Source organism: Rhinoderma darwinii, chromosome 3 (genome assembly GCF_050947455.1).
Source record: "Rhinoderma darwinii isolate aRhiDar2 chromosome 3, aRhiDar2.hap1, whole genome shotgun sequence".
In the NCBI taxonomy this organism is placed as follows: Eukaryota; Metazoa; Chordata; class Amphibia; order Anura; family Rhinodermatidae; genus Rhinoderma; species Rhinoderma darwinii.
In genome coordinates, this window is record NC_134689.1 from 395433644 (window position 1) to 395459381 (window position 25738).

A 25738-nucleotide genomic window follows, 5' to 3' on the forward strand; every position below is an offset into this window, starting at 1 on the left:
ATGATCTGCGGTAATTTTAGGGATCTGCTACGTTTCCTCTCTCTCATCCTCTAGGTGTTAAGTTCTCCGTCAGCAGAGGAGAAATATCCAGTTTTCAGTATCTCAGAAGGCCATGCTCAGGAATTACACGTGCCAGAGGTGCTGCCGCTCTCCTCTTACGCCCATCCTCATCGGAAGAGGGGCACGATGGTGAAGAGACCCAGTTCGGATGAGTTTGAGTTCTTATAACCTGGGAGGTGACTTTATAAGACCTGCTGTACGGGGGTTACGCTTCATGTCAGAAGTGGCCCCGATTTTTTTTAAACTTGCTGTTACGCTGATCTTTTTAAACTTGTGTGTTAAATCACTGTCCGGACTTGTGCTGCGATATGATTGGCTGTTGAATGTCACGTGACTATAGTAAACGCGCATTGAGTGGCATTTACTGCTAGTCAGTGCATTGGTATAAGACGTGGCACAGAGCGGCTGTCATGGCACAAGTCCAAGTCTAGCACTAGTCAATCGAGTCATGTTGTGTGAAGGGATCCATTGTTTGTGATGAACTCATCCTTGAGAGAATGTATTTGTCTTCAGTCACTGGCAACCAGCAGCTATCAGGAAGAGTAGACAATCCCGCCATCATCCCGTGTCTAACTTACCATACACTTCATATAAATCGTGGCTGCTGTACTCCAGAAACAGCGCCACTCGTCTCCTCAGATTGTGTACGGTATTGCAGCCCATTCACATTCAAGTTAGGCCAATTTTGGATAAACATGGGGAAACTTGGACGTGAAAAACAGCAGTTTTTCACATCCGAGTTGCCCCCGTTTTCACGGATTCCCGTAGACTTGGTTATTGAGGGATCAGTAAAAACGGTCTATTTTTCAACAGACCCTTCACACGGTCCGTTGAAATACATGCGTCCGTGTGACGGCCATTGGTTTAATGGCCATCACACGGGTATCTACCACGTTCGTCTGAATTCGGCCTTAATGGGAATGAGCTGCAATACCACACACCACCCATGAACAAGAGTGGCGCCATTTCTGGAATAAATTAGCCATGATTTTCTAATCTCATACATTCTATAGGTTTTATAGATATGCCATACACTGTTCGGGGTCTGTCGGCAAGAAAGAGGGTCCCAGGGCTCTGAGCCACTCTCCATAGAAGTGGATGGGAAAGCAGCTGTTTCCTTTCCTCCCATTCTCCGCTCGCTCTGAATCAAGACTGTGGGGCTGGGACTTCATGTTTTTGGCATTGTTGGGGGTCTCGCAGTGTGGAACCCCAAATTCCCAGTTCTGATCGATACTCTATGGAATTCTCCTTTAAAGCTATATATTGTAATTCTACCTAAGATAGAAGCAACAGGGTTAAATCTGCAAATCACTGTGGACAGGACCAGGCAGCTAGAAACCCCAAATAAGACTAGGAGCCTATAGGTGAGCTGTAAAATATTTATAGACCCTTCTAGTAGACCAGGTCTCTATCACTGCTGTGCCAGTGTGCCACCCCATCGGATCAGTTGGCATTTGGGACTATACTGGGCTCGGTGGTGATTATATCTAAGAGGGACAGGTTCCTACAAGTACACGCACTACATACAAGTCCCTAATATCTGCTTTAGCTGTGGCTCCTGCTACAAATAAGGTCAGTAACCGGATCTGAGCTGCGACCGCCATAGACAAACCACCATAAATGGTGTTCACGAGTTTCAGGGGTAACCACGGGATTTTGTTTTCCCTGCAGCTGCCCTTCGCTTGCTCGAGATCGGATTCATCTAACGTAGGGATATTATGTAGTTCCCTAATCTACAGGCCTGTGTACCCCCACGCTGACCGGATGTGTTAACTGAGGGTTCAGTCTCTGGAATAAAACGGCAAAAGCCGAATCTAAACGCCGCAATATCACAGTGATGTGGTTGACTTTGACAGATAAGCCGGCTGTCATTATTTTGGGGTTGAATTGCTGTGGATGGTTTACAGGAAATGCACTGCACATGTAAGTCTTTCTGTATGTTGGGACACCGGGCAGGTTCTTTTATAATGGGGCTTTTAGAAGTCACCTTAAAGGGGACCAGCTCTCCTAATACGTCTGTTTTTGTATATATAGTTTTCTTAAAATTCTGCGTTAGGCCATTCCTCTGTTATTCCTCCTGGAAATGTATGAATAAAGTAACAACGGGGTGTTACCATTCCCTATACAGTCTGACACGATCAGTGCTTATGGGAAAGGGTCAGTCTGAGGGACACGACTGACAATGGTCACACTCAGTTGTCAATTTATATATTTCCAGGAGGAATAACAGAGTAACGACAACGCAGAGTTCTAAGAAAAGATGCTTCGGAATTATTTACTAAAACAGACATGTCAGGGGAGCTTAAAAAGATCTTTTAGTAACGTTTTACTAGTTGGTGTGCAATAGCATCCACCCAGTGACCATATGGGGGGGACGATGAGAAACAAAGGCTGGATGTGAATAGTACTCTCCCTACTGATTGGCCGACACTGGCACGGACTGCTTTACAAGAGAGCAGGGGGATGTAGTGAAGCAGAGATCTCTCTGGTGACTGGTCCTTAATAAACTGGAATAAAATGAAATCTGTACATTGTGAAAATCGCTTTATTATCTGGAGAAATAAAGTTTTATTTGTTTTTATTGAAAAAGTCCCTTTTTTTTGGTGGTCCTCAGTCTAAATGTCTCGGTCACTGTACGTATACGCATTCACTCCGCTTTGCCGCTCTTTTTGCCCTGTTTTTCCTTTAATTTTCGCCTCTCCCGGCCAAGCTGTCTGTATTTCAGCCTCTTGGGGTTCAAGCCATATGCCCGCAACCTCTGCCCGCTAAACTCTCGCCCTCCCAGACACAGTTTGTTACCCAAGAGACGTGCACCCTTACTTTTCATCTTCTTCCGTTTGTCTTTCATTAACAATTTAGTTGTCTTTTCTTCTGCCGCCTCTATCTTGGCAGCGGAGATAACAGACGAGACCTTGTCCCGGATCGGCTTGTCCCGGAACGGCTTGTCCTTCTCTGTCCCGTCTGCTGGTTGCTCCTCAGTGCTTGCCACCTTCTTGGGTGAAGGTTCAGCTGTTGGCGCTATCTCGTGGTGACTGGTTTCCTCTAGTGCTGGCACTGTGGCGGACTGGTCCTGGTGCTTTAACCGGTCTCGCCGTTTCTTTCCTAGTTTAGATTTGGAAGTGGTTGGCGTTTCTGAATCGTCGTCGTTACTGAGGAGAGAAGAGAAGGACGTTAAGCCACAGACCGTGACAGACACAGGACAGATTAGACAGAGTACGAAGAGCTCACCTCTGAGACAGAGACTTCAAGATTTGCTGCTTCTTCCAGGTGTTCTGCCCCTTTTGGCTATAGATACTTTGATCGTAAACATCTTCCTTGTCAGGTCTGTAAGACAGATTGTATTTCTGGACGTAATTTGAGATTGGCCCCCTGAACTCCATATATTATCCTGACATGGAACATCACGCCCTTGGCCCCGGAGGGTTCTTGAGTCATTGCAGAAGAAACAAGACATGAGAGCATTCTATGTATTTTCCAGTCCTTGGACCCCCCCCACTGACCGGATATTAATGACCTATCCTCAAGATAGGACATAACTTTTACAGCCCTGATAAGATCTCTGCTTTCTGTCAGTATATAGAATATTCTATTCTACACTCAGAGGCTTAAAACCTTTACAGACCTAATACTCGTCAACTCTGGGAGGTGAACACAGCAGCACGCATCCCTCTCCTGACCGCAGGAGGTTGCCATTTGCTACAATGTACCTGTGCAGTTAAAATAAATCATAGGCTAAGTCTCTGGATACAATTGTAGCAAACGCTCAGCTGCACACGTAATAATATGTTTGCCTTCACTTAAAGCATTCTAACTTCCTGTTCTTTGTGTTTCAATTCCTTGCCAAATCTGCTCGCTGTAAGTGAATGGAAACCTCAGGTTTAGTTTCAGTGTGAAAACCTGTCCTCCAGCTGACACGGCTGAGATTTTGTTACAATGTATTTGTCAGAGAAATCCTCTGTAAGCCAACACACAGACGCTCATCTGTCCTGGACTCCAGACTAACATTTATCTGATACACTTGAGATTACCGGTGTCTGAGGAGGTCTATAAATCGGGATGAGTTTTCAACCCATGAATGTAAACTGTGTTTCCATTCACAAACGGCAAGCGGGGATTTTGAAAATGATAGTGAAACACAAAGTCTGAAAACTTTTCATTATACAATGATTAAAGGGTTATTCCCAGCTCAAAGTGAGATGACCGCACATTCAGATCAGCGAGGGTCCGACCCCTGGCACAATTGCATGGGGCTATGCGGCAGTTCCCTGGACATCGGGTGGTCGGGCGCATCGTTGCACAGGGAAAAATAGTGAAGGGGCTGCTGTGCTAAACCAGCAATCCCGGAGGTCAGATGCCCACCAATGCCATCACTTTATCAGAAGACCCTATAAACTTTATCTACATAAGACTGTACAACTCGTGATGGGCTCTTTAGGGGAATCTGTGGGGTGCTCTAGGCTACGGAACCACAAACCGTGTCATTTTACAATATAATCTATATGACGAGATTCATTTATGGATTTGGGATTCCTCTTTAAATCCTCCCTGACCCGTACGACAAGAATTATTTCCATCTTCTCCAGCTCTGGTCCCGGGACTCACCTGTACATGCAGGTTTTCCTTAAGGAGCACCATCTGTTCAAGTCCTTGTCCTCTGCATCCAAGATCTGCAGGAAGAAACAACTCTAAGTGGAGATCATAGATCAGAAGAATCCAATAAAAGGGGTTGTTCCAAGATTAAAACGTTATCACCTAACCACAGGATAGATAACATGCTGATCGGTGGGGGTCCCGCTCCTCCGAATGAATGAGTGGCAGATCGAGCATGCGCATTGCCATACCATTCACTGTCTCTGGGACTGCCGTAGATAGCCGAGTACATAGAGAATGAATGGCGCATGCGCGACCTGCCCCGCCATTCATTCGGAGGAATGAGACACCCGTTCTTGTGATCGGTGGGGGTCCCAGCGGTCAGACCCTCACCGATCAGCATGTTCTCACCTACTCTGTGGTGAGGGGATAACATTTAATCTGGGAACAACCTAAACACATAAGAACTCAGGCCGGACCGAAGTGTTGTATGGAGACTGATAGTCTTTTTTTTTTTCTCCTATGTGCCGGACTATGTCCATTTGATAATCTGGAATGGTTGATCATCTGCCACCTGTCCAGTTCCACTGATCCCAGATGAATGGAATTTTACTGTATGACACCAGAGCTCGTATTTTAGCAGTCCACGTCAAACACCCTTACCTCCTCGGTCGTGAGTCCAAAGTCACAGGCAACCACCTGCCGGTACTTGAATCGACACGGAAGATCATCTACGATATCCTCATAATCTAACTTGTAATATTCCTCCACGTACTCCTGGAAGTTTTTATCATCTGTAGATTATACAAACATAAGGTGACCCCACCCAGAATATATAAATTATACCCTCTGTAGAGACACATGAAAGACTTAAAAAGGGAAACATCCGACATCAGCTAATAGGAGAAATCTTCCTAGGTGGTTGCATAGCAACAGTCCTTGCATGCATCGGATGATCACACCTGATCATGTCCTTAGTAATGTCACATGACCACATCAAAATCATACCACAAGAGCCAAGACGACTGTCCGCGAGGGACCAGAACAATGGTAAAATTATTACAAAAGGTGTTTTTTCAAATGGGAGAAGCATGCTGGGAGTTGTAGTTTTGCAACAGGTTGGGAGAACAATGCTGTGAAAGGCTAGGATGATCTCTAGTACTAACCTGGGTTGAACACCGGCTTCGGTCTGCTCACCGCTTCCGCAAACTTAGACTTTCTCTTCTTCTTTGCGTTTTTCTCTTGCTCGAGCCGCATTTTCTTCTTTTCTTTACGAGACGGGACCGGAGCAGCCTGGGGGTCGTATTCTGCATCCATCTGAAAGCAACCAGAGATGTTCTGTAGCAAGGCCCGGACCAACACGACCAGATCTAGTGCCCATTCAAATGGTCACAATTATTACTGCCCATCCCCCAATCTCTATATGAGCTTATATAACAATGCCCATGTGGTAGCCCCACCCAGCCACGCGGTGTAAGAGCCGGATCCACCCCGGTCACATGACTAAGAAATACCGGCAGTAGACGTTTTACCACAAAGTTTGGGTCGTCGCAATGAAGTGCCGAATCCTCCTCCCCCTCTCCGACCTCCATGTTTTCACCATTCTCTTGTTCTTCTCCTGTCCAGTTATCCCAATTCCAGTCCTCTGCGAGGGAGACATTAAAAGGTATTGTCTCAATACAAGGGAATATAGGAGCTAGGCAAAGGTTTATCCATGTCTTAGTGCAGGTTCTCTCTTTTACCGTTGCTTTAGGCCTCATGCACACTTCAGTTTTTTTGATGTCCTACTTTGGTCCGGGATTCCGTGACCGTGAGGCCCATGCAAGTCAATGGGGCCGTCGAAAAAACTGAAGGCACACGGAAGGCATCCGTGTGCCGTCCGTGTGTGACGGAGCCGTTGCCTAGCAACCGCCGGGCGGGCAGAAAAACATTAGAAAAATATTACACTAAATCGGCAGCCACTTGTCTCTATCAATAACTGATAGAGAAAAGAGGCTGCTGATTACAAATAAAATAAAAAGCCTTTCATACGTACCCGGTCATTGTCTTGGTGACGAGTCCCTCTTCTTCCTCCAGTCCAACCTTATATTGTGACACGGCAGCCTGTGATTGGCTGCCGATGCCGCGGCAGCCTGTGATTGGCTGCAGCGGCGACATGGATTGAACGTCATCGCTGGAGGCCGGACAGGAGGAAAGTATGTAAACTTTTTTTATTACATTAAAATTGTATTTTCCGCGTGCCGAGCATAGTACTGTCACCCTGGACAGTACCATGCTCTGCGCACGGAAACACGGAGTGCACACGGAAACCACACGGCCACTAAAACGGGTTCACGGACCCGTCAAAAGCGGCCGTGAAAATAGTGACGTAAGTCGTAGATATGAGATGTCAAATGGGTGACATTCAAGGGAGTGTTCAGGGAAAAAAAAACCTCACTCACTATTCTGCTGGTGGAGTCACTGTGTACATACATTACATTACTTATCCTGTACTGATCCTGAGTTACATCCTGTATTATACTCCAGAGCTGCACTCACTATTCTGCTGGTGGAGTCACTGTGTACATACATTACTTATCCTGTACTGATCCTGAGTTACATCCTGTATTATACTCCAGAGCTGCACTCACTATTCTGCTGGTGGAGTCACTGTGTACATACACTGCTTATCTTCTACTGATCCTGAGTTATATCCTGTATTTTACCCCTGAGCTGCACTCATACATTACATTACTTATCTTCTACTGATCCTGAGTTACATTCTGTATTATACTCCAGAGCTTCACTCACTATTCTGCTGGTGGTTATTGGAAACAAGCTTGCCGTCACACATGCCCTTATAAGCTAAGCTACAATTAAGCAGTGCTCTCTGCCTCATAGCATTCTGAGACAGGTTGTTTTTTTTTAGGCTGGGTTCACACGAGCATGTTCCGTCCGTAAAGGACGGAACGTATTTCGGCCGCAAGTCCCGGACCAAACACACTGCAGGGAGCCGGGCTCCTAGCATCATAGTTATGTACGACGCTAGGAGTCCCTGCCTCTCCGTGGAACTACTGTCCTGTACTGAAAACATGATTACAGTACAGGACAGTTGTCCCGCAGCGAGGCAGGGACTCCTAGCGTCGTACATAACTATGATGCTAGGAGCCCGGCTCCCTGCACTGTGTTCGGTCCGGGACTTGCGGCCGAAATACGTTCCGTCCTTTACGGACCGAACATGCTCGTGTGAACCCAGCCTAATAGTAGAACCTATATAAATTGCATAATCTTTTTCGGGATCTGGTCTGGAAAAGGGGGGGGGGGGGGGGTGCCTAGAATAAAATTAAAGAAATTACAATTGCCAAAAGATGAAGGGGGTGCAGCTTTGCCGAATGCCTGGATATACTGCCTGGCTGCTCAGAACCAACATTTTAAAGGATGGGAGGACAAAGAGAACTGGGGATCTAGTGCACGTTTATTGTCATATAAGCCCTCCTAATCCGCTGGAGGGGCTGGAAGCGCATACCTACAAGAGAATAGCAAGTACTAAACCGACATTGCTCTTGATACATAAAGTATGGTGGCAATGTAAACAGATCTTGAGTATAGGACGGTGTACTAAATATACTCCCATATGGCATAATCCGGTTCTGTGGGAGTTGTATCAATTGGAGGGCATGCGAAAATGGGAAATGGCAGGGGTTGTAAGACTGAGTCACTTGTATAGTGATGCCGTACTACAGTCCTTTCAGCAGTTGAAAGACCAATTCCAACCGGAACACGGTATGTTCTACCAATATCTGCAGATAGGACATGCCCTGCTGGCGCAGGCGGCTGTGGTGGACCAGACGGTTTGAGCGATGGGGGTCTTAGAATATGTGGTTAAGGCGGACACGTCTAAAGGTCTGATCTCAATGGCTTATAAGAGCTTGTTAGCCAAACACCTGGGAGATCCGATGGAGCTGGTGAGAGTGAAATATGAGCGGGATATCGGCACTTTGCCCAAAGAGGAGTGGGAGGAGATCTTAGCGTCATCTTACCATCTTTCTCTTAGTGTGGCGCAGAGGGGGGGTTGCAACTTTTCTTGATACATCAAGTTTACAGAACCCCCTGGGTGCTAAAACAGATGGGGCTCAGATCGAATGCTAAGTGTCCTAGATGTCCGGAGGAGAAGGCGGACATGTAATGTTGGGATTTTTCTGTCGTCATGCTGGAAATGTTGTATATGATGCTGACTGTCAATGTCTTTTTGTTCTTGTTAATAAACATTGGATTGATTTAAAAAAAAAAAAAAAAGAACCTAAATAAAGTGGTCTATAAATAATCTTAGACACCTGGGTGGAGCAAAACCAGATCCGATACATGTGGAGAAATAAAAAGGTAGCAGATGGGTTAACGGAAATTTTCACCTTTCAGTTCGTCGTCATCCTCAAATAGCGGCTTCAGGTCCTCCTCTACACCGTAGTAATCATCGCCAAAACATTTCTGCCAGGAAAAAGGTTTCAAAAGATCAGTCAACAGCAACTGTGCCAAGAGGAGCCACATAGTGATAGTGAAGGAGCCATTAGTTGAACTCTGACCCTTCAGCCTTTGCCCTAGTGAGTGGCCAAGCTTGAGGGTGGCATAATAGATTGTAAGCTCTTCTGGTTTCAGGACTAACATACAGGATATGTCCATGCTATACACAAAGAAGTAAATATCTAGGACAGATCGTTTACCTGCATAATCTCATCGTGTTTCACAGGGTCGAAATCTTCCAGCAAATCCTCCTCCGTCACTCCCAAATGCTGCCCTCCTGTCAACTCACGTAACTTCTGCAGCTTCCCCTGCAACTCTTTACGCTTTAGGTTTTTCAGCTGCTTCAGCTCTTCTTGTTTCTTCTCTTTTTCCTGTAATCAAAACAGATCATGGTGGATATTTCTAGATCTTCAGTCAGATAAGAAAGTTGTACTTAGATTCACAGTATTTATAGTCTTGTACATAGGGGGCAGTATTATAGTAGTTATATTCTTGTACATAGGGGCAGTATTATAGTAGTTATATTCTTGTATATAGTGAGCAGTATTATAGTAGTTATATTCTTGTATATAGGAGCAGTATTATAGTAGTTATATTCTTGTATATAGGAGCAGTATTATAGTAGTTATATTCTTGTATATAGGAGCAGTATTATAGTAGTTATATTCTTGTATATAGGGAGCAGTATTATAGTAGTTATAGTCTTGTACATAGGGGCAGTATTATAGTAGTTATATTCTTGTATATAGGAGCAGTATTATAGTAGTTATATTCTTGTATATAGGAGCAGTATTATAGTAGTTATATTCTTGTATATAGGAGCAGTATTATAGTAGTTATATTCTTGTATATAGGAGCAGTATTATAGTAGTTATATTCTTGTATATAGGAGCAGTATTATAGTAGTTATATTCTTGTATATAGGGAGCAGTATTATAGTAGTTATAGTCTTGTACATAGGGGCAGTATTATAGTAGTTATATTCTTGTATATAGTGAGCAGTATTATAGTAGTTATATTCTTGTATATAGGAGCAGTATTATAGTAGTTATATTCTTGTATATAGGAGCAGTATTATAGTAGTTATATTCTTGTATATAGGAGCAGTATTATAGTAGTTATATTCTTGTATATAGGGAGCAGTATTATAGTAGTTATAGTCTTGTACATAGGGGCAGTATTATAGTAGTTATATTCTTGTATATAGTGAGCAGTATTATAGTAGTTATATTCTTGTATATAGGAGCAGTATTATAGTAGTTATATTCTTGTATATAGGAGCAGTATTATAGTAGTTATATTCTTGTATATAGGGAGCAGTATTATAGTAGTTATAGTCTTGTACATAGGGGCAGTATTATAGTAGTTATATTCTTGTATATGGGGGGCAGTATTATAGTAGTTATATTCTTGTATATAGGGAGCAGTATTATAGTAGTTATATTCTTGTATATAGGGAGCAGTATTATAGTAGTTATATTCTTGTATATAGGAGCAGTATTATAGTAGTTATATTCTTGTACATAGGGGGCAGTATTCTAGTAGTTATATTCTTGTACATAGGGGGCAGTATTATAGTAGTTATATTCTTGTATATAGGGGCAGTATTATAGTAGTTATATTCTTGTATATAGGGGGCAGTATTATAGTAGTTATATTCTTGTATATAGGGGCAGTATTATAGTAATTATATTCTTGTATATAGGGGCAGTATTATAGTAGTTATATTCTTGTATATAGGGGCAGTATTATAGTTGTTATATTCTTGTACATAGGGGGCAGTATTATAGTAGTTATATCCTTGTACATAGGGGCAATATTATAGTAGTTATATTCTTGTATATAGGAGCAGTATTATAGCAGTTATATTCTTGTATATAGGGAGCAGTATTATAGTAGTTATATTCTCGTATATAGGGGGAAGTATTATAGTAGTTATATTCTTGTATATAGGGGCAGTATTATAGTAGTTATATTATTGTATATAGGGGCAGTATTATAGTGGTTATATTCTTGTACACAGGGACAGTATTATAGTAGTTATATTCTTGTATATAGGGGGCAGTATTATAGTCGTTATATTCTTGTACATAGGGGCAGTATTATAGTAGTTATATTCTTGTATATAGGGGGCAGTATTATAGTAGTTATATTCTTGTACATAGGGAGCAGTATTATAGTAGTTATATTCTTGTACATAGGGGGCAGTATTATAGTAGTTATATTCTTGTATATAGGGGCAGGATTATAGTAGTTATATTCTTGTACATAGGGGGCAGTATTATAGTAGTTATATTCTTGTATATAGGAGCAGTATTATAGTAGTTATATTCTTGTACATAGGGGGCAGAATTATAGTAGTTATAGTCTTGTACATAGGGGGGAAGTATTATAGTAGTTATATTCTTATACATAGGGGTAGTATTATAGCAGTTATATTCTTGTACATAGGGGGCAGTATTATAGTAGTTATATTCTTGTATATAGGGGCAGTATTATAGTAGTTATATTCTTTTATATAGGGGGCAGAATTATAGTTATATTCTTGTATATAGGGGCAGTGTTATAGTAGTTATATTCTTGTATATAGGGGCAGTATTATAGTAGTCATATTCTTGTATATAGGAGCAGTATTATAGTAGTTATATCCTTGTATATAGGGGGCAGTATTATAGTAGTCATATTCTTGTACATAGTAGGCAGTATTATAGCAGTTATATTCTTGTATATAGGGAGCAGTATTATAGTAGTTATATTCTTGTATATAGGGGGCAGTATTATAGTAGTTATATTATTGTATGTAGGGGCAGTATTATAGTAGTTATATTATTGTATATAGGGGCAGTATTATAGTAGTTATATTATTGTATATAGGGGCAATATTATAGTAGTTATATTCTTGTATATAGGCACAGTATTATAGTAGTTATATTCTTGTATATAGAGGCAGTATTATAGTAGTTATATTATTGTATATAGGGGCAATATTATAGTAGTTATATTCTTGTATGTAGGCACAGTATTATAGTAGTTATATTCTTGTATATAGGCACAGTATTATAGTAGTTATATTCTTGTATATAGAGGCAGTATTATAGTAGTTATATTATTGTATATAGGGGCAATATTATAGTAGTTATATTCTTGTATGTAGGCACAGTATTATAGTAGTTATATTCTTGTATATAGGGGGCAGTATTATAGTAGTTATATTCTTGTACATAGGGGGCAGTATTATAGTAGTTATATTCTTGTATATAGGGGGTAGTATTATAGTAGTTATATTCTTGTATATAGGAGCAGTATTATAGTAGTTATATTCTTGTACATAGGGGGCAGTATTATAGTAGTTATATTCTTGTATATAGGGGCAGGATTATAGTAGTTATATTCTTGTACATAGGGGGCAGTATTATAGTAGTTATATTCTTGTATATAGGAGCAGTATTATAGTAGTTATATTCTTGTACATAGGGGGCAGAATTATAGTAGTTATAGTCTTGTACATAGGGGGGAAGTATAGTAGTTATATTCTTATACATAGGGGTAGTATTATAGCAGTTATATTCTTGTACATAGGGGCAGTATTATAGTAGTTATATTCTTTTATATAGGGGGCAGAATTATAGTTATATTCTTGTATATAGGGGCAGTGTTATAGTAGTTATATTCTTGTATATAGGGGCAGTATTATAGTAGTCATATTCTTGTATATAGGAGCAGTATTATAGTAGTTATATCCTTGTATATAGGGGGCAGTATTATAGTAGTCATATTCTTGTACATAGTAGGCAGTATTATAGCAGTTATATTCTTGTATATAGGGAGCAGTATTATAGTAGTTATATTCTTGTATATAGGGGGCAGTATTATAGTAGTTATATTATTGTATGTAGGGGCAGTATTATAGTAGTTATATTATTGTATATAGGGGCAGTATTATAGTAGTTATATTATTGTATATAGGGGCAGTATTATAGTAGTTATATTATTGTATATAGGGGCAGTATTATAGTAATTATATTCTTGTACATAGGGGGCAATATTATAGTAGTTATATTCTTGTATATAGGCACAGTATTATAGTAGTTATATTCTTGTATATAGAGGCAGTATTATAGTAGTTATATTATTGTATATAGGGGCAATATTATAGTAGTTATATTCTTGTATGTAGGCACAGTATTATAGTAGTTATATTCTTGTATATAGGGGGCAGTATTATAGTAGTTATATTCTTGTACATAGGGGGCAGTATTATAGTAGTTATATTCTTGTATATAGGGGGTAGTATTATAGTAGTTATATTCTTGTATATAGGAGCAGTATTATAGTAGTTATATTCTTGTACATAGGAGCAGTATTATAGTAGTTATATTCTTGTATAAAGGAGCAGTATTATAGTAGTTATATTCTTGTATATAGGGGGCAGTATTATAGTAGTTATATTCTTGTATATAGGCACAGTATTATAGTAGTTATATTCTTGTATATAGAGGCAGTATTATAGTAGTTATATTATTGTATATAGGGGCAATATTATAGTAGTTATATTCTTGTATGTAGGCACAGTATTATAGTAGTTATATTCTTGTATATAGGGGGCAGTATTATAGTAGTTATATTCTTGTACATAGGGGGCAGTATTATAGTAGTTATATTCTTGTATATAGGGGGTAGTATTATAGTAGTTATATTCTTGTATATAGGAGCAGTATTATAGTAGTTATATTCTTGTACATAGGAGCAGTATTATAGTAGTTATATTCTTGTATAAAGGAGCAGTATTATAGTAGTTATATTCTTGTATATAGGGGGCAGTATTATAGTAGTTATATTCTTGTACATAGGGGGCAGTATTATAGTAGTTATATTCTTGTATATAGGGGGCAGTATTATAGTAGTTATATTCTTGTACATAGGGGACAGTATTGTAGAAGTTCTCAGCTCTTCCTCATACTGCTGACAGAAAACCACCTAATTTCTTTGAACAGGTCCTCACCTTCCTCTTTCTATCCTTTATCTCGTCTCGTTTCCTCTTCCTCCGATCATCTTTCATCCTCACAGACTGTACAATAGTTCTGGGGAAAGTCTTTATCTGGATACACAATGCACAGAGTTCGTCAGTCATAAAGTGATATAGAAGACACAATGACTATAATCCAGTGACAACCATTCTGCTGATCATAAAAGGGAATGAGATTGCCACATTCTCGTGGAGCGGTAGGATCCAGACCTTGACTCACCACCCACCTATTTAAGATCTCCCTCCATGCTGGTGGTTACAAGAGAAAATATCAGATTCACACACAGTGACAACTAAGCATATAACTTACCAAATCAGAATCTGGTTCCTCATATCTAAAATTGTATTTTCTTTCGAAATCTTCCTGTTTCTTTAAGAAGAGTTCACCCTCGTCCTCTGAATCCGAAACATGAGGCGCCTCCTCCAAGGCTGGCGGGCTGTAGGGAGAGATAAAATAATGAAGATCTTACTACTTCCCTCTATGTGATTATACTGATTATTATTACACAACTGAACTACAATACAGTGCCACTTCTCAAGATTTAGGGTTCTTGGGTCTACCCTACTATACACCCGATGGAGAAAGAGGGGGGGAGGGGCAAGGTACAGGGTTCGGCACAGGCCCCTACTTATCTATGCCCCACAGAATAAGAATCTATGCCAATGATTTCCGCTATCATTTACAACAGTTTACTGGCATAAATTCTAATAACTTTGCCAGGCAACTTTGACCACACCCCTTTTTGGAAGCCACACCTCTTTTTTAACAAAAGCAGCAAGGGTGCTGTAAAACGCCTAAAATTAGCATTTTTGAGGCTTTTCAAAGGCTGATAAATTCCCCCATAGTGTTGACATTGAGCTCCCAGAACTGTAACAGTATGGTTTCAACATTGTAGCAAGTGGCTGCTATCTCCATTTTCCTGGAATTAGAAAAAGAGTCAAAATCCACCCTACATAATCATGTGACAACCAAAATCCACCCAGGACAAGAAACAATATAAGGCCTGATCATCACTGGTCTACTACGGTTATGAATAGAGATTTATTTTAAGATTAACCTATATGCACCTCTCTAAACGGTTCCAAATGGTCATCCAAGCCTATAGGCAATAAATGTGGGTAATTGCTGATCGTCAGCTCTATGGTACCACATGTAAACAGCGCCCCTACTGGCCGGTTAGTAAATTCCCCAAAGAAATTAGTGGCAAACTCTCCATCCCCACCCCCTCTGTTTACGGCCGGGCTCGCATGCGTGCAATAAGGGACATGGGATCGATAAGGATTACGACGGTCAGATTTGCACCGATCATAGATCATATCATGGATATGCCATAAATGGTTGTGGTCAGAATACCCCTTTAAGCTACAACCCAGATTATCAAGCATATCTCACCATTCTTCATCTTCATCCTCCTCTGACTCCTCTCCCTTGTACTCCTTGTTCAGAATATAATCTCTCAGGAACTTCTCTCCTTCATCCAGAGTAGGATTACTCCAGTATTCCTTCAGATAAGCCTGTACAAACAAGACACCACAATCAGTGTCTAGCCCCATGCACTGCACCAACAGGTAACATTGCTTTTAAATTAAAATAGAAAAATCCTCAAAAATATATATAAGGCCTGCAGTCGGCACATGATATCTGAATAATAAAATATCAGGCAAAATGTGCCTGGGCTGTTGCTTAACAACAATGCAGGAATAAACTGGTTGACAACTGCAAATCTGCCTAACCCTGTGTATTCTGTGGTTGTCACTGAAGTTTTTCTAGGCTGCTTACTGCTTTCCTGTAGATGGTGTAAAGGGGGTTTTAAACCGGACGATTATCGGGCAGACCAACGTTCATATAACACTCGTTGCTGATAATTGCCCTGTGTAAACGGGAACGATCAGCAGATGAACGAGCAAATGCTCGATCATCTGCTGGTCGTATCGTTTTAAAAAAGTAAAAGATTATCGTTGTCGGGAGACGCGCTGCCGACATGATAATAATGGATGGGGACGAGTGGTCAGAGTAACGAACGCTCGTCCCCTTCCATAACTCCGTGTGACAGGAGCAAGCGAGCGCCGTTGATCGTCACTTGCCACAGGGCGGTGTAAAAGGGTCGTAAGACTATTGCCAACCAACTATCTCTGCCCCTCCCTGCACTGGGCTGGATTTTGCACAAAGCCTGTGACATGCTGCATGCTTATGCACAGGGCGCAGCCTCCATCCTCTCCTGTGCCTTAGACCCGAATCTGTGGCTCTTCAGCTTCTGATCGATGTGATCTGGCCACACCTCCCTATGTGATGACAAGGGCAAGCAGCTGTCTAAAGTAGACAATTCCGTTAAGCTCAATGGATACTTTGTCCCTTATTTACTTTGTATGTGGCGAACAGAGCTTATTTTTACGCCATTGCAGCCTGGGCAGATTTATTACTCACCATTTCCTTCACTTCATCTTTATTTTCTATGTCCTTCTGTCCTCTAAGCCAAGCAATGTATCCTTCTTCCTCTAGCTCCTGCAAGAAGATCATGTAAAAAATTAAGGTGGTAAGACAGTGGTCCCGCACCTGTGGCAAAACTACAACTCCCAGAACGCTTGGAGTTGTAGTTTCACAACAGCTGGAGAGCTATAGGTTGGAGACATTGATCTAGAGACCACTACACCCATTAAAAAGAAAAATCATCTGTAGATCGCTGACCAATACAGGACTTATTCAGTCTCCTAGTGGCCAAGTGTAAAATTGCAAGGACTGATAAATGCAGTCTAGCTAATAGACTGCAGGGATAGTCATAACTTACTTGCTCTTTCTTGGTTTTCATGCGTCTTGTTAGCATATTTGCAGTGGTCTCATTATCTTCATCGTTGTCACTGTCCTCAACAAACCTACGGAAACTGAAATCAGAGAGAAAAAAACAGAAAAGTTATTATTCTGTCACTCTGTAGAAGGGGTGGACTCCATGGCACTAGCTCCTCCCACCTGTTGGTATCAACCTGTAATGGGAGGGGCTGACTGAATGAATGGGAAGTCATTTAGCTCCTCCCTCCATGTCATATATTGCTCACCTTTCTCGGATCTGTCTCTGTTCCTCCATATATGTTGGGGATCGAGATCGCTGAAAAACAGGAAGTACATTTTTTTTAATTAGAACCAAAATGCAGTCAAAAAGTTACTGCCATATAGTGAGCCGGCCCAGTCTAAGGCGGAGGTGATGCAATAGTTTTGTCCCTGGCGTCTCCCGTGAGAGGTAAGCTGATGACTAGGTTGGGCCCAACACTACCTGATCCTGCATAATCCGGTTTTCTTCATCCGAGCTTTCCTCATCCTCGTATTTACTGCAGGACAAAAAGAAAACGATGGTGAGTGACCACAAAAAACATCCACTATATCTAAAAGTCAAGAAGACGACCCTTGTCATGAGATGTCCTCACCCTTCCTTCTCCAGGATGACTTTTCTTTCATAGTCCTTCAGGTACATGGGCTTCTCTTTAGCAGTTTTAGGCTGGTTGGCAGCAGATGGATCTGAAGAGCAGAATATCATCCACAGGTCAGAGATGGGAAACACAAGGGAAGGAAGCAGCTGTAAGCACAAGGGCCACCATAATGTAACAACACTCCATAAATTCTCCTAATCTTTTCTTCCTTACGCTCCCCAAGGGGTAAAGCAAACATGACAATCCAGAGCGCCACCGCAGGGCAAATTAAGTGTTACACAGTTCTCACTGAAATCAATGGGCGGTTCTTGTAATGCTTGGACATCTCAAGTGAGTGCAGCTCTGGAGTGTAATAAGGGATGTAACGCAGGATCAGTACAGGACTAGTAATGTCATGTATGTACACAGTGACTCCGCCAGCAGAATAGTGAGTGCAGCTCTGGGGTATAATACAGGATATAACTCCGGAACAGCACGGGATAAGTAATTTAATGTATGTACACAGTGACTCCACCAGCAGAATACGGAGTGCAGCTCTGGAGTATAATACAGGATGTAACTCAGGATCAGTACAGGATAAGTAATGTAATGTATGTACACAGTGACTCCACCAGCAGAATAGTGAGTTCGGCTCTGGAGTATAATACAGGATGTAACTCAGGATCAGTACAGGATAAGTAATATAATGTATGTACACAGTGACTCCACCAGCAGAATAGTTAGTGCAGCTCTGGAGTATAATACAGGATGTAACTCAGGATCTGTTCAGGAGAAGTAATGTAATGTATGTACACAGTGACTCCACCAGCAGGATAGTGAGTGCAGCTCTGGAGTATAACACAGGCTGTAACTCAGGATCAGTACAGGATAAGTAATGTAATGTATGTACACAGTGACTCCACCAGCAGAATAGTGAGTGCAGCTCTGGAGTATAATACAGGATGTAACTCAGGATCAGTACAGGATAAGTAATGTAATGTATGTACACAGTGACTCCACCAGCAGAATAGTGAGTGCAGCTCTGGAGTATAATACAGGATGTAACTCAGGATCATAACATATTTCAAAGTGACTCAACTATTTATGTAGATTATATTCAAGTGGACATACCCTTTAACCTCTTGTTGATCACGTCTTTCTATGAGACAATGGTCTAATTAAAGACCACGTAGAGTTGGGATTAGATCTCTGCTTAAGCCCTATGGAAGTTATAGGAGGGGTCCCATTCTCTTGCTCTATAGTATCGCTGCGTCCATGCATTACAAGGATGGCCCATTGATTCCAGTGGGCACCAAGTAATGCTTTATTTAGATCCAACACCTAGACAGTCATCAGGTTCTTACAAGGTCTTCCTGATGGCTGATCTCTATATAGGGCACATGTAACATGAAGTGGCCATGTGGAGTTCTCACCAGCTTCCTTGTAGAAAGTAACATCCTCCTTGTAGATAATGGGGTCTTTCTTTTTGAGAAGAGACAGTGTACGATAAAAGTCTTTGTCCAGCTGGGGGTCGATCGTCTGTAGAACAGAGAAGACAAGAAATCAGCATCTTCAGGTAGAGACAGGTCTGTAAAGTGGAGGTCACACGGATAAAGGGCAACTATATATATATAGTAACTACGGATCGGCTAACCATTATCAGGCCAACCCCCCCCCCCCCCCATTTACGCACATCTATAACAGCGTTGACCCCCTACAGGAAGTGTCCGGGAGTGACAGGTTCACGACTTCTGGCCCCTGACTGGCACTTCGGGGACCAATTATCTTACATTTGTAAGATGTTAGATAACCAATCAGACCACTGCCCATTGACAGCAGGGCACTATTTTGTATTCCAACTACTAAAGGGAGACATATAATTAAAACATTTATAAACAGCAGTGAACCTGCTTGTTGATGGTTTCCAGGCAGCACAATTAAAAAAACTACTGCTGAGAGTGCAATATCTGTTAAAACGGGAGTCTGATCCCAAGTTTTATTTCGTCTTGATTAAAATCGTAGCAGAGAAGCTACGAGCAGCAGTTAGTGACAAGTGGGTATCGTCCAAAGTGCAGAGGGAATAAGAAAAGATAGGCGGTAGCCATGACTAAGGACCTAGAGAAGGTCTGAAACGCGTAGGCTACCGCCTATCTTTTCTTATTCCCTCTGCACTTTGGACGATACCCACTTGTCACTAACTGCTGCTCGTAGCTTCTCTGCTACGATTTTAATCAAGACGAAATAAAACTTGGGATCAGACTCCCGTTTTAACAGATATTGCACTCTCAGCGCTGGATCCAACTCCCCTGTTTACGAAGTATCTCTTGCGTGTGCCGACACGAGGATCCGTGTGCTGATTCCCATACCCTTCTTGTGACAAGGTGAGCTGGAGGATTTTTTTCACATTTTTTTCTGTAAAAAAACTACTGCACAGCTCTGCTCAGTACCCACCAGTTCATCTCCACTGTCCGATTCAGAGCTGGAGGAGCCGCCGTCCTGGTCTTGTGTGTCCCCATAGCGATCCTTCACTGAGCAAGACACAAAGAAATAACCTGGTGACTGCCAAGAACCTTCCCTTATACACTGCGACGACCCCTGCTACGTGAAGGTCAGGATAGTGATAAACAATGTGGAAACCAGCAACAGAGGGGATGAAATAAACTAGTGCCCCCTAAGTAATTCTAAGTAAGAATCCGCCACTGGCGCAGGCTCTGACTAGGGGAATCCGCCACTGGCGCAGGATCTGACTAGGGGAATCCGCCACTGGCGCAGGATCTGACTAGGGGAATCCGCCACTGGCGCAGGATCTGACTAGAGGAATCCGCCACTGGCGCAGGCTCTGACTAGAGGAATCCGCCACTGGCGCAGGATCTGACTAGGGGAATCCGCCACTGGCGCAGGATCTCACTAGGGGAATCCGCCACTGGCGCAGGATCTGACTAGGGGAATCCGCCACTGGCGCAGGATCTGACTAGAGGAATCCGCCACTGGCGCAGGCTCTGACTAGGGGAATCCGCCACTGGCGCAGGCTCTGACTAGAGGAATCCGCCACTGGCGCAGGATCTGACTAGGGGAATCCGCCACTGGCGCAGGATCTGACTAGGGGAATCCGCCACTGGCGCAGGATCTGACTAGGGGAATCCGCCACTGGCGCAGGATCTGACTAGGGGAATCCGCCACTGGCGCAGGATCTGACTAGGGGAATCCGCCACTGGCGCAGGATCTGACTAGAGGAATCCGCCACTGGCGCAGGCTCTGACTAGAGGAATCCGCCACTGGCGCAGGATCTGACTAGGGGAATCCGCCACTGGCGCAGGATCTCACTAGGGGAATCCGCCACTGGCGCAGGATCTGACTAGGGGAATCCGCCACTGGCGCAGGATCTGACTAGAGGAATCCGCCACTGGCGCAGGCTCTGACTAGGGGAATCCGCCACTGGCGCAGGCTCTGACTAGAGGAATCCGCCACTGGCGCAGGATCTGACTAGGGGAATCCGCCACTGGCGCAGGCTCTGACTAGAGGAATCCGCCACTGGCGCAGGATCTGACTAGGGGAATCCGCCACTGGCGCAGGATCTGACTAGGGGAATCCGCCACTGGCGCAGGCTCTGACTAGGGGAATCCGCCACTGGCGCAGGATCTGACTAGGGGAATCCGCCACTGGCGCAGGCTCTGACTAGGGGAAGCCGCCACTGGCGCAGGCTCTGACTAGGAGAATCCGCCACTGGCGCAGGCTCTGACTAGGGGAATCCGCCACTGGCGCAGGCTCTGACTAGGGGAATCCGCCACTGGCGCAGGATCTGACTAGGGGAATCCGCCACTGGCGCAGGCTCTGACTAGTGGAATCCGCCACTGGCGCAGGATCTGACTAGGGGAATCCGCCACTGGCGCAGGATCTGACTAGGGGAATCCGCCACTGGCGCAGGATCTGACTAGAGGAATCCGCCACTGGCGCAGGCTCTGACTAGAGGAATCCGCCACTGGCGCAGGATCTGACTAGGGGAATCCGCCACTGGCGCAGGCTCTGACTAGGGGAATCCGCCACTGGCGCAGGATCTGACTAGGGGAATCCGCCACTGGCGCAGGCTCTGACTAGGGGAAGCCGCCACTGGCGCAGGATCTGACTAGAGGAATCCGCCACTGGCGCAGGATCTGACTAGGGGAATCCGCCACTGGCGCAGGATCTGACTAGGGGAATCCGCCACTGGCGCAGGATCTGACTAGGGGAATCCGCCACTGGCGCAGGATCTGACTAGGGGAATCCGCCACAGGCGCAGGATCTGACTAGGGGAATCCGCCACTGGCGCAGGATCTGACTAGAGGAATCCGCCACTGGCGCAGGCTCTGACTAGAGGAATCCGCCACTGGCCCAGGATCTGACTAGGGGAATCCGCCACTGGCGCAGGATCTGACTAGGGGAATCCGCCACTGGCGCAGGCTCTGACTAGAGGAATCCGCCACTGGCGCAGGATCTGACTAGGGGAATCCGCCACTGGCGCAGGCTCTGACTAGGGGAAGCCGCCACTGGCGCAGGATCTGACTAGAGGAATCCGCCACTGGCGCAGGATCTAACTAGAGGAATCCGCCACTGGCGCAGGATCTGACTAGGGGAATCCGCCACTGGCGCAGGATCTGACTAGGGGAATCCGCCACTGGCGCAGGATCTGACTAGGGGAATCCGCCACTGGCGCAGGATCTGACTAGGGGAATCCGCCACTGGCGCAGGATCTGACTAGGGGAATCCGCCACTGGCGCAGGATCTGACTTGGGGAATCCGCCACTGGCGCAGGATCTGACTAGAGGAATCCGCCACTGGCGCAGGCTCTGACTAGAGGAATCCGCCACTGGCCCAGGATCTGACTAGGGGAATCCGCCACTGGCGCAGGCTCTGACTAGAGGAATCCGCCACTGGCGCAGGCTCTGACTAGGGGAATCCGCCACTGGCGCAGGCTCTGACTAGGGGAAGCCGCCACTGGCGCAGGATCTGACTAGAGGAATCCGCCACTGGCGCAGGATCTGACTAGAGGAATCCGCCACTGGCGCAGGATCTGACTAGGGGAATCCGCCACTGGCGCAGGATCTGACTAGAGGAATCCGCCACTGGCGCAGGATCTGACTAGGGGAATCCGCCACTGGCGCAGGATCTGACTAGGGGAATCCGCCACTGGCGCAGGATCTGACTTGGGGAATCCGCCACTGGCGCAGGATCTGACTAGAGGAATCCGCCACTGGCGCAGGCTCTGACTAGAGGAATCCGCCACTGGCCCAGGATCTGACTAGGGGAATCCGCCACTGGCGCAGGCTCTGACTAGAGGAATCCGCCACTGGCGCAGGCTCTGACTAGGGGAATCCGCCACTGGCGCAGGCTCTGACTAGGGGAAGCCGCCACTGGCGCAGGATCTGACTAGAGGAATCCGCAACTGGCGCAGGATCTAACTAGAGGAATCCGCCACTGGCGCAGGATCTGACTAGGGGAAGCCGCCACTGGCGCAGGATCTGACTAGAGGAATCCGCCACTGGCGCAGGATCTAACTAGAGGAATCCGCCACTGGCGCAGGATCTAACTAGAGGAATCCGCCACTGGCGCAGGATCTGACTAGGGGAATCCGCCACTGGCGCAGGATCTAACTAGAGGAATCCGCCACTGGCGCAGGATCTAACTAGAGGAATCCGCCACTGGCGCAGGATCTGACTAGGGGAATCCGCCACTGGCGCAGGATCTAACTAGAGGAATCCGCCACTGGCGCAGGATCTGACTAGAGGAATCCGCCACTGGCGCAGGATCGGACAAGGGGCAACTGTGGCCGGCGCAAGCTGCAACGAGGGGCGTCCATGGCCGCCGCATGCTGCAACGAGGGGGCATCTACTGCTGGCTATGCCAATCACATTGTGGGGGTGGGGGGGTGAGCCCTGCTTCTCTGCATCACTGTCTTGCAATTTTGTCTGATAAATGTCTCAGTGTAGAATATCCTAATAATGGTGAACTACAAGCATAATGCTGAATGATATAATACGACAACTGCCAGCACCCCCATAGAGGACATAATACACGCTGGGAGTTGTAGTTCCAGTAGGCCTAGGTCAGAGCAGGGGACTGGAGTAAAATCAATTAAATCAATGACAAGCGTTTGGAGTCCAGCTACTAGCCGGCCCGGAGGAGGAGACTTACACCGCTGCAGCTCCTCTTTCTCCCGGTAGCGATCATAGCGCTCGGCGAACTTGCGGTTTATCTTCAATTCGGCCATGCTGTTCCCGACCAGAAACCACGTTATCGTACGGAACACGCCCTTACGTCATGCGTTCCATTTGGGACAGTTGCGAATCAGGAGTTTGATTTTTGCGTTCCAGCCTTCTACAGCCAATCGTCTCTGGGGAGGGCGTGGCGGTACGTGCAACACTTTTTTAAAGGCACAGCAGCATTTTAGTGTGCATTTGTCCTGTTATGGTTATTAGGAGGTTTGTGCTGACACTCTTTTACAAGGCGTTTATTTGTTGTGTAGAGAGGCTTTTTTTGTTTTTTTACCTGTTTTTATAAGTGTTTCTTCTGCATAAAACAATTATCTTCTCTGCAGAGCAAAGTTTTTTTTAAATCCGATGCGACCTAAAACTCTCAATTGTGGCAAAAGTTATTACGTCTGTGCGTTATTTGTAAAATGTATGGTTATATTAGGTTATCACCTAATATTCCTTGTAGTTTAAGATGGTAAAACGGTTAGTGCTATTATTTGTGGTGGTCCTGGGCTGTGAAGCTCCCTTTTTCTAAAATAGAGCCCCAAATCCCCTGAGATAAATGATAAATTTCTATTTGCCTGTACTGACCACTAGAGGGAGCTCATCAGCTCCCATTGAAATTATATGTAAGGAGCTCCCTGCTAGTCGCTGTAACGTCTATGGCCGAGGGTCGTGGTTCAGACTTACCATGGACATCTGTCTTCCCGGCGTCATCTCCCTCTAGGGAGACGCCGGCACTCACTTCCGGGTCCTCGGACTGGTTCCCGCAGGGTGCGCACGGCCTTAAAGGGCCAGTACGCGTCCAGCTGTCATCGCTCAATAATTAGCCCAAATGGCTGCTGGACTATAAAAAGGGGCTCCACACACTTTATCCTTGCCTGAGCGTTGTATACCTAAGTTTGTCTTGCAAATGGTCTCCCAGTGTTTTCACGCTCCCAGTACTACCCGTTCCTGCTGCCGGTACCCTGTATCCCGTGCTATCGAATCTACTGTGAAAGTCAAGTCGTTTCTTCCGCTGCATCTACGGTGCCACCTGCTGTGAAAGTCATGTCGTGCCTTCCGCTACTGTCTTCATTGCTTCAGGTACCCGTTCTGGACTATTGACATTGTTTTGTACCTGGCTGGCCAGCTGCTAACTCGCTACGCGGTACGGTCCAGTGGGTCCACACCCCGCGCCGTGACAGTACGCTCAGGCCATGGACCCCGCTGGCCAATTCAAGGGCCTGTCATCCTCCCAAGCTATGCAGGCGGACCTTCAGGATCTGCAAGCACAACAGGATCAACTCCTTGTAGCAGTAGACTCCATGGCACAGCAGCTGGGGGCGCTAGCTACTTCCTTCACTGCTCCTATTCAAGCTCCTCCGATCGACCCTCCTGCTACACCTCCTGGCAGCTCCGGTTCGGACCCTCGATTCTCGCTGCCATTGCCACCTCGGTTCCATGGAGAGGCAAGTTTGTGCAGGGGGTTTCTGAACCAATGCCATATCCACTTCAGTCTGCACGCCCGAGCATTCCCTTCAGATGGAGCCAGGATCACCTTCATTATATCTCTACTTGCCGGCAAGGCCCTGGCATGGGCGAATCCAATCTGGGAACGACAGGGACCCGAGACTTCCAGGGGTTCGTGCGGTTGTTCATATTTGAGGAGCCTGGACGAGTCTCGTCGATAGCCACTGCTATCTTTAACCTGCGCCAAGAGGACGCCTCCGTGGGCGAATACACCATCCAGTTCCAGACCCTGGCAGGAGAATTGTCCTGGAACAATCAGGCCTTGGTAGCATCCTTTTGGCATTTTTCTTTTTCTCTTTCTAGCCCGAGCCGTACTTTCTATCACCCAAGTGCATAAAAAGTGCAGAGGTGCCACACAAAAAGTGCACAAGGATGCGGTCTATCGCAGCCCTTCTCTTAAAAGAGAGAGGCCCCGCATAACCATTCC

The 25738-nt window shown here is 44.9% G+C and overlaps 2 protein-coding genes across 7 annotated transcripts in view; one reads left to right on the forward strand and one right to left on the reverse strand.

Annotated features, from left to right (window-relative positions):
• ATG4D (autophagy related 4D cysteine peptidase) overlaps positions 1-2649 on the forward strand; it is an 18824-nt gene extending 16175 nt beyond the window's left edge. For all 6 annotated transcript variants that reach the window (XM_075858983.1, XM_075858980.1, XM_075858981.1 and 3 more), the window contains one exon: positions 55-2649. In XM_075858983.1, the coding sequence (XP_075715098.1) occupies positions 55-228 (174 nt within the window). In that variant the 3' untranslated portion in view covers positions 229-2649. The remainder of the gene's footprint in view (positions 1-54) is intronic.
• KRI1 (KRI1 homolog) lies at positions 2588-23860 on the reverse strand. Its single transcript, XM_075858977.1, has 19 exons — positions 23741-23860; positions 20024-20100; positions 19006-19111; positions 17591-17681; positions 17440-17494; positions 17225-17274; positions 16960-17053; positions 16599-16676; positions 15567-15688; positions 14484-14610; positions 14150-14245; positions 9348-9518; positions 9039-9114; positions 6183-6295; positions 5817-5967; positions 5314-5444; positions 4663-4727; positions 3289-3384; positions 2588-3209 (listed from the first exon to the last, which is right to left on the reverse strand). Exons 1-19 carry the CDS (start codon positions 23814-23816, stop codon positions 2708-2710), a joined length of 2277 nt encoding a protein of 758 aa, XP_075715092.1. The 5' UTR covers positions 23817-23860; the 3' UTR covers positions 2588-2707.
• Between the last annotated feature and the right edge of the window lie 1878 nt (positions 23861-25738).